Source organism: Alosa alosa, chromosome 20 (genome assembly GCF_017589495.1).
Source record: "Alosa alosa isolate M-15738 ecotype Scorff River chromosome 20, AALO_Geno_1.1, whole genome shotgun sequence".
Taxonomy (NCBI): domain Eukaryota; kingdom Metazoa; phylum Chordata; class Actinopteri; order Clupeiformes; family Clupeidae; genus Alosa; species Alosa alosa.
Window position 1 is genome coordinate 27,851,977 of NC_063208.1, and position 9,838 is coordinate 27,861,814.

At 40.5% G+C, this 9,838-nt stretch overlaps 1 protein-coding gene across 6 annotated transcripts in view; it reads left to right on the top strand.

Moving 5' to 3' along the window:
• The first annotated feature begins 5,430 nt into the window (after positions 1-5,430).
• Positions 5,431-9,838, top strand: part of LOC125285039 (septin-7-like) — a 46,056-nt gene continuing 41,648 nt past the window's right edge. The window contains exons 1-2 of one of the 6 annotated variants that reach the window (XM_048229234.1): positions 5,432-5,811; positions 7,166-7,167. In XM_048229234.1, coding sequence (XP_048085191.1) covers positions 5,679-5,811; positions 7,166-7,167 — 135 coding nt within the window. In that variant the 5' untranslated portion in view covers positions 5,432-5,678. Of the gene's footprint in view, positions 5,812-6,634; positions 6,797-7,165; positions 7,168-9,838 lie in introns of those variants that run through there. The other 5 variants (XM_048229237.1, XM_048229233.1, XM_048229235.1 and 2 more) reach the window with 5 other exon arrangements.

The window sequence follows — 9,838 nt, forward strand, 5'->3', positions numbered from 1 at the left end:
GAGGAGAGGGGTCACAAATCCCCTTTATGCAAACCAGAGGAGGCGACTGTTCCAATGCCTACCTCAATATTTCATAAAATATATAAAGTATTGTCCCTCTGGGGTAAGGGACATTGATTTTGGGCACGCTGTAGTTCTCAAACCCTTCCGACCAATCGAGAAAAAAATTGGACATTTTTGGACTTTCTATCTCGGAGAAAATCAACTTTATTTTAGGTGTGCAATTTTGGTCCCTGTACCAAAGATTCTAGAGCTCCGCACCGACGCACCGGCGTCACGCAATCCAATTTTCGATATGTAGGCCTAGGCATTGAATTTCAGTGGGCAGTAGATGGCGCGCTTGCACTGTAATAGATCTGAAAAGGCCACCATTCATGTATCTGCATTGTCTGCATAAATTCAAGTTTATTATGACCACCGCATAATTTTGCGTCAACGATTCCCGGGACACTGACCGGGGTGCACGAAACTTGGTGGGCATGTAGCCCCAAAAGAATGACTCGGAACCATTGTTTTTCGCTTTGTTTTTTGTTAAAACAAATAAAAAAAATTGTATGTTAAAAATGAAAACGCAAAAACGAGGCATTGTAATCGCAAGTATCTTTGGCTGACAGGTTCAAAACTGCACGGAATTTGAAGTGTAAGATAATTATGACACCCACTGAATGCATGCCAAGTTTCGTGGAATTCCGTTCATGGGGGACCATACAATACATGAATATGTGTACATTTAGTGACTGTACACTAAGCATGCATGCACACACACACACACACACTGATGAACACATGCAAACACACACATAAAGATACATGCACACACATGCAGGCACACACACACACACACACACACACACACACACAAGCACAGATACATACACATAAACACACACAAGTATGCACACACACGCACACATGCACACGCACACACACATAAAGACACATACACACACAGTAGACATGTAGGCATACGTACGCACGCACACATGCACATGCACACACTCATAAACACACACATAAAGACACACGCACACACATACACACACAGTAGACATGAAGGTGTACGCCCGCACGCATGCACATGCACACACACAGGCAAATAAAAGAAAATAAAACAAGTAATAATATAACCTACATAACATTATAAAGGAAGGGGAAAATAAAAATACAGAAAAATATTAATAATAACAATAATCAAGGATACAAGGAAGTTTATTGTCACATGCATATAGTTACTGGATGTAAGAAATGCAGTGAAATTATGTCTGGTGTCCGCCTATTTGTGCATTTAAGGGGGGGGGGTTAAAAGTACAGTAGAAGAGGGGTTTAGTAGATTAAGTGGCAAGGGCTGCATAAGAAAGGTGGGGGAGGATTGGGATGGGGGGGCACCAACAAGGAGCAATAAATAGTAAATAATATATAATAAATAATAAATAATATTTATATAAAACAATTTGACATAGGAAGGTTTGTGATTACAGATCTGAATTGATTATAGGAAAGTAGAGCGTTAATTTTTATGAAGATTGAACATTGAAGACTCCCAACTCAGTGTCAAAGATGATCAACCCACTTTACCATAGAGGATACAATGATGAGTGCTAGCCATCACCAATAATGAATCTCTCTTAAATGTGAGTTTGTCATCCAGCTAGATACCAAGATATTTGTATTCAGAGACTCTATCAATGCTGGAACCATTTACAGTGGTTATTTATTGAATTTCCCCTTGGGGATCAATAAAGTATGTATGTATGTATCTATCTATCTATCTATCTATCTATCTATCTATCTATCTATCTATCTATCTATCTATCTATCTATCTGCACACCATTAACCTTACCATTAACCTTGGGGCTTTTCTCACATCACTATTAACATTTGCACAGCAGTTAGTGCATTTCTCAAAACAATTAGTGCAAACTGCAAAACCTAGTGGATGACCTGCAAAAGCACGTCACTTGCTCAAAATGGATAGTCCATTCCTCAAAAGCAAGTATTTATGTCAATGAAACTGTCAGTGTCATCAAAATGAGAAGTCTTGACACCATTGTTTATGAACAAGAAAGTAAAATGGCTTTGTCATGTTTTCATTATGACAGATTCTCTCAGTATTTTCCAATGCAAAAAAAAGGTCAGAACTCGGTGACACTACCTGAACATGCTCAAGACAGCACTAAACAGTACTTGTACAGCCATTTGAAAACTACAGTAAAGTTACACATTGCTGTAGTTAGGGGAGCAAGTGAGTACAAGACACTGAATATGTACATTTTTACTGTATGCTCTTTGCAATTCCACAGCATTGTGACAGAATTTGATAACTAGTTCAACAATTTTGTATGTAATGACTCAAGCAATGAAATGAAGACTATTAGTTTTATTGGGAACGACTATTCAGCATCCATAAGTATAGTTCATTTTGACTGACATGACATTAGCAAATGATAATGTTAAAAAACAGCAGAGAATTGTATGAAAGCAACTGATACATGTCCAAAAGCATTTGCAGTTTGTTCAGAGGAAGGAGAAATTGCTACTATGATGTGCACAAATGACTAAATGTTGTGGAGGTTGAACTAATAGTTATGAGAATTTTCATTCTGATCTGAAAAAAGCACCAAAGCGACTGAGAAAAACTGTAATGTTCCTCAATGCTCCTCTAGTCAATATCATTTAGTTTTCTTTTCATTTAGTACTAATTTAAGATTAATGAGAGCTTCTTGAAGAACATTAAATGAAAGCTGAAGATTATCAATGGCAAGTTGAAAAGAGTCAGCAATACAATACAAAATAGTATCATCAGCTGACGCATGACGCAGTCCACCTCACCGAGATCACAGAATTCATAGTTTACCTAATAGTGATTGATTTGTTGTGCATTTCCCCTTGATAGCATTGAGATGTTAAACATTTCCCCATGATGTGTTGAGATATGTAATGTCTGTTAATATCTAACTACAAGACTAAATGTTTGAATTTCCCCTTAGGGATCAATAAAGTATCTCTATCTATCTATCTATCTATCTATCTAAATTTAGGACTTCACGAAAGCTCACTGCATTTGAAAGTGGTCAATACCATGGTAATGACAGTTCTATATGTAAACACAGAGTAAACCCCTTAAACTCTGTAGGATGTAACACAATAATGTGCGAGCACAGGACTGGACAGTGGCCATATGACACGTCAGCAGAGGACTGTGTTCAGAGTCCGGGGGAGATCAAAGCCTGTTAGAGTCAGAGATATAGCCAGCTGGTTCAGCCAGACAAACATTCACTTACTAATAATGGCAGATGCTGGAGCTTATAGCTACCGGCAGGTATCAGGCAACCCAATTGAGATATGGCCTTGAGGTTTGACAACACAAAGTACTAGATGGCTGTCCAGAGTAAAATGATGTAGAGAGAATATACAGTCTGATTCAGTGCTGAAGGGTATGTCAGAGGTGGACAAAGTACACAATTCCTTTACTTAAGTCAGTGGTCCCCAAACACGGCCCGGCACCTCATTTTGGGTGGCCCCCCACATGTCTGTGGTATATAGCATCCGGCCCGCACGGGAGTACGACATCGTCAAACTAACCTCTGCAATTTCCCCTATTCATTCTCTATGATGAGTCTTAACAGTACACATGTAATACTCTGGTGGTTGTTTTGGCGCTTTTTTCGCATTTGCCATCGAAAACGGAATGAAATATACAGGCCTACCTGCAAACAATGTAAGAGGCCTATGCTGACTGCATCAGTGCTCAAAGTATTCTAAAAGTTTATCCATTAATTGTTAATAACTAACTAACTTCTATTCAAGTCATATTGCTGGGACTTTCTGTGATATTTATTTCTATTTTTTATTCACTAGTTCAAATGTTCATACAAAGAGTTCACAAAGTTCTCATAAGGTGAGTGAAATTTAGAATGGTGGTCATTTTAGACCACTTCAGCACTTTATAAAATTCTCAGAGTTCACACATTTTTAATAAAATATACTTTTGTGACTCCCTGCTAATACTTTTGGGAATGCAAAAATATTTTTATTAGTAGGCCTATTATTTAATTTGAGCTACATTTTACACTGATATGGCAATATAAACACAGCTAACAATGGTATTAAATTGCAATAGCCTATGATTAAATGTAATGGAATATTCAACTAAGGTAGACTGCTGTTCACAGCACTAAGCTATTTATGGTTACTGATATACTCCGAGTCTGGCCCTCTCTTAGAGCCAGGCATAGTGAGCTGGCCCTCGGAAGAAAAAGTTTGGGGACCACTAACTTAAGTGATAGATACACCTTGTCAAATATTACTCCAATACAACTGAAAGTTGTTAAGTCAGATTTTTGTCAGTTGAAGTACATAAGTACTTGCTTTTCCTTACATCCATCAAAAACATTTTACCGTATGTTCATAACTTTGCAACTGTTCAAATGGATGCAATAATATAATTCAAATCATTATTCATTCTCTGCTCACAAATCTAAAACATTTTCACTGCCAAACACAAACAGATAACTGAATTATGTCAATTATTTATTGTTTAGTGATGTATGCTAAAGATCTAGTTATGTGGTGAATGTCAGGTGATTGTCTAATTTTATTCCAATTTCACAATGATCATGGAGGATAGCCTGGTAACACCAGACCACTTCTCAAATCTCAATTGCTAACAGGTTCGTCTGGGTTCTCCCAGGCTACATGGAGGATGTTTTGATGAAGAATCTGCTGTCACCATCATTACCACAGCCAATTTAGCAAGTTCAAATTGGACTATTGGAAAAAAAATGAACTTCAAGGTGGTCTATCACATACATTACTGCATTCAAAGAATCAAATGTGGTTAAAAGTAACGAGTATTTCATGCTCATATTTCAAATGTAGTGGAGTCAAAAGTACAGTATTTGCATTTCAAATGTAGTGGAGTAAAAGTCACAAGTTTCCAAAAATATTAATACTCAATAAAAGTACAGATACTCAAAAATCATACTTAAGTTGTAAGTAAATTTACTTAGTTATTGTCCACCCCTGTAGGCTATACAATGCATTACAGTATGAAGTATATGCGCAAACAGCTTAGCTCTTAGCAGCCTTGGGTCCCACAGAGTGAAAGGACAAAAAAATAGGCCTAAAGTTTTTCCCCCCTCTCAGTTTCTTCTTAGATATAGGGTTCATATTCACACCTGCCACAAGTACTGAGTTAAAATCTTTTATTTATCTAGTGTATCGGCCTATGTCATTATTTAGGACGTGTCTATTTTGATAGATTGTTGCAAACTTGACTACAAACATCATTCAAATAGAATTCCAACAAATAGCACTGATGCATGACTGATGCAATAATGCACTGATGCAATAATGGAATAAATATATGGTGTGTTTCCTAGTAACAGTAGAATGTTACTGATCTAGCGTCTTCGGTAGTCCACCTCACAATAAAGGATCCCCATTGCAGGCTTGCAAATCTATTGAGGAATCCTACCATAGCCCCCAAGACAGGGGATAGCCTACAACGGTTAAAATATCCCTTACAAAGGATACCATCTAGGCTACTTATTTTAGAATGTAATCCTGAACACTGTATTCGTGATCTCTAATGAAATGGAAAGCTTGCCTTCAGAGGCCATAGTTTCCACTTGACCCAAAGGTCAGCAAGTTTTGGCAAATAATAGTCTACTAGACCATGGATAGAGGATGTGGAATGGCTATTCCATTAGGCAGAGTTTATCGCCTGTTGTCCTCCTCCTCCGTACCGCCGGTGAAGCTGCCGTCAGAGGACTGGACATTCTCTCTGGAAAATGACCCTGAAGGCAACGGTAACATTAGCCGCCACATATAGTCAAGTTGTCCATTTGGGTTAGCTACAGCTTTACATAGTGTCTACCGTTTTCGGTTAATTGGATTTAATTATCTCTGTCAAACAAAATCGCCTCATTGTTGCCAAATTCCTGTCTGGCTCGTCAGGCTAAAATTCCTGGGGTCCTGCAGGATTTTTTGTTTAGCATGCACTTCCCAATATCACAGACAGATGGCGGAGTTAGACAAGTTTTTTTATGAGTGAAAAAAAGTTTTTCTTGGTCATTACAAGTGTGATGCTTGCATGTGTAAGGCCTTAAAGAATGGATAGGTAGGAAGGCTAAGAACCAAACTAAACGAGTCTATACACCACTGTTGACCTTCCACACACCTTCATTTTTTTAGACCTTAGTGGTGTGACATAGCCTAATGTTTTGACACGAATCATAAAATGTATGGCAAAGGCAAGCGACATCGAATAGCCATTTGTAGTGCAAACATCTTTTCCGGATGCGTGACATGTTTTTTGTTAAATCCGCATGTAGGCGTTTTTACCTTGGGCACTGGGCTAGCTCTCTGAATTCACTTGAATAACTTTTGAGGAATTCGTTGTATAGACGTTTGAGCTAACTGTAAAAGTTGGCCTAGGCTACTTTATCTGTTCAGGTTTCTTTTGCAGCAGGTTTAGTTTGAGAGACTATTTTCAGGTTAAATGTAAATCCATTTGCTCGGCCACTCAAGATGCATATTCCAGTCTTGTCCTCGCTGCAAAGAATGCAAAAAATCTCTTTGGTGTGGCTTGGCGAATTCTCGCGAGACTGCATTTGTGGCGATTCACCAAAGCCAGAGTACGTTCAACTCGCGCGCCGCCCTATTTGGATGCGTTTGAGAGTACGCGGAAAAAAATACGTACGACTGTCGGGACTTGAAGAGTTGCCGTGAATTCATGAAAGGGAATGTCGATCAGTGAAAGATCGGTTACTGAGGCGGCAGGGAACATCATGGGTGAGTTATCAGTCTCTTTTGTTCACGGGGAAAACTTTTGCGCTGGTCAGCGTGAAAACGGTGCATTCAGATAGCTCCATTCAAGCCAGTTAACGTTAGACAAAGGAATAATCTCAAATTTCACTAGCAAAGGAACAGTTAGTTGAAAGTGAGCGCGACAGAGGTATTTCCTGTGTGTTTTTTTCGCCATAACCGAACGACATAGGTTTTTTTTCTCCCACTGTAGCAGCAGCGTAACCCAGTGTGCTAGCACTGCCTCTGTCCACAGCTAACTGTTGAGCAGATAATTTCATAGGCTTTGTAATTAACCGTAGTCGCTAGCGTCTCGGAGATTCACCCGGTTTCAGATCCTTACAAACACACAGTCAGCAGTTCAGTCCAGAATAGCGATGTTTATGGAACCATTTACATTGATGGCTTTTTTTGATTAGTACCAGTTGCAAAGGCTCAGCTGTAGGCTATGCTGGGTAGTGTAACTTAAGCTTTCTGGTTACAGGGATGTCCATCACTCCACAGATTATATAGGTTTTGGTTTGCTAAACGTGTGAATCGCACTTTGCCACGTAGATATAAATACTCTAAGAAATTAAATTAGCTTTTGTTACTCTGGCAGTTGCACCATTACTTTGTATCAGAATAGGCTATTTTTGTTGAGCCTCTGTGAGCAACAGTGTTGCCTTCCTGATGTAGTTAGTGTTAGATTAACTTTCTGTCTGGGGTGACGCCAACACGTCCGATGTAACCTGTTAACCCAGATTGTCAGGAACCGAGATCGGAATGTCCTGTAGCATTAGCCAACACTCAATAGGCTGTCGATATAACTAATTGATCCGAATCACTGTTAGGCCTACTCCAATTCTGCCCTCTGGCAATTTTACAGACATCACATTTATGTAACCTAGAAAATCATTGTGGTGCTGCGAACTCTGATCTTATTGCAAAGCCTGTAGCATAGTGAGCTAACAGAACCACTACATTGATCAGCTGTTTCAGTAGGACGACTCACGAGTGTGAGTCCTGGCAGCATTTATTTCACTGACACCAAGTCAGTAATGTGCACTGATTCATAAGTAATCATTACACCACTGGGAAACCGGGTGTGTGCCTGTTAGTAAGCAAGAAAGTATGTTTAATTTGTATAGCACATATAAGACCAAAGTGCTTCACATAGCAAAGAAAATAAAAGAAAAAAGAAAGACAAATAAAAGCAAACACAACACACAGACTAACATGCAGTATTTACAGACCAAGACAATAAGACTATCCTCCAAGAAATCAACTTCAGTACCAACAGTCACCAAATGCCAGACGGGAAAAGTGTGTCTTAAGGTTAGATTTAAAAGTAGTAAGGGTTGGTGTATTGTGAGGTCCATTGGGAGAGTATTCCAAAGTGTTGGTGCAATCACGACAAATGCACACACCGCCTCCTTTCTGTTTGAGTCGTGTCTGTGGGATACTCAAAAGTGACTGGGATGCTGACCTCAAAGACCTTTAGGTAGTGTATGGGTGCAGCATGTCAGCAACATATGTGGGAGCATACCATTTAGAGCTTTAAAAACAAGCAGTGCCACTTTGTGTTGCATTCTGTTGCCTACAGCACAGGGAGCCAATGCAGGGCTGCTAACACAGCTGTAACATGTTCTCTCTTTTTTGTCCCAGTTTGTAGCCTAGCTACAGCATTTTGGTCCAACGGTAGACAACATGGTGCTGATTCAGATATAGAATACAGTGCATTAAAGTAATCCAGTCTAGATGAAATAAAAGCATGAATGACCCTCTCAAGGTCTGATGGCATTAAAAATGACTTGAGACTGGTGATTGTTCTGAGCTGGAAGAAGGTACTCTTGACTACTGCATTAATTTGCTTATCAAATTTGAACTATGATTCAAAAAGACTTCCCAGATTTTTTACTATTGGTTTGACGTTGGGGGTGAAGGGAGCGCACATTGTCCCTTAAGATCTTAATTACAGTGAGAGGGCCAAACAAAATGACTTCTGTCTTGCTGTCATTCAACTGTAGAAAACTATGTCAAGACTATCTGTCTTCCTGTCGACTTGGAATAACTTTGACGTGTGTCGTGTCCTTGGGCCTGAATGTAATTCACAGCAGCCTGATCAATCATCATTAACGTTAGCCTGATTTATATACATTACACACATTCCAGTGGCTCCGTTCACTCCACATACTTCTGTTTCACAGTGGCCACCTCATGGGGTTTGTTTCCAGACTCTGCCATTGCAGGGATCTTCTGGCACATCTTATCCGGCTGTCTCTGGACTAGATTCATTGCTATCATGCCTGAATCACATGGCTTTGGCTGCTGTACCCCTCTCTCACATGCTCGTGGCCTGACCCTGGGAGGGAGCCTCTCTCACGGAAGAGCCCAGCCCACTGGGAGTTGAGGAGGAGAGGAGGGAAGGGTCAGGGTCACACAGACATCCCTGTCCCGCGGCCGACTGACTGTCCGTCGCTAAGCGGGTTTTACTGGACGCTCCTATGTAATCCATGCGCGCTGTGATTTCATTAGGAGCGAGGTCAATGAGCGCATTGTCCATCCTGTGGCTCCTGACGGCGAATAGCGGCACAGTGTGTGCAGCTGTCAGAATGACCGAGACTCTGTCCTCCAGCAGATGTTCTCACACGGTCCACCCTCACCTGGCACCTGCCTGCCCCAGTGATGAGTTTATCAGCAGATCTGTGTGTGTGTGTGTGTGTGTGTGTGTGTGTGTGTGTGTGTGTGAGTGAGTGAGTGAGGGAGGGAGGGGTCAGAGATTGCAGGATCATGTGTTGTCTCGCTGATTTGATCCTGCCTCAGAGTCTGGTCAATGGTCAGTGGATTCGTTCATAGCAGTATCTGCATAAGGCCTGGCTGGTGTTGATAGTTTCCTTTGTGATGATTCTGAATCAATGACTGACTACAGCTGCAGCTAGGAATGCAATTTATGAAATAGCCCAGCGAGCAATGCTTGCAGGGTATGCGTGCTCAGTGAGTTATGCGCAGGACATGTGGGTGTGGTTGGATTGATGGGTGTTATAGATG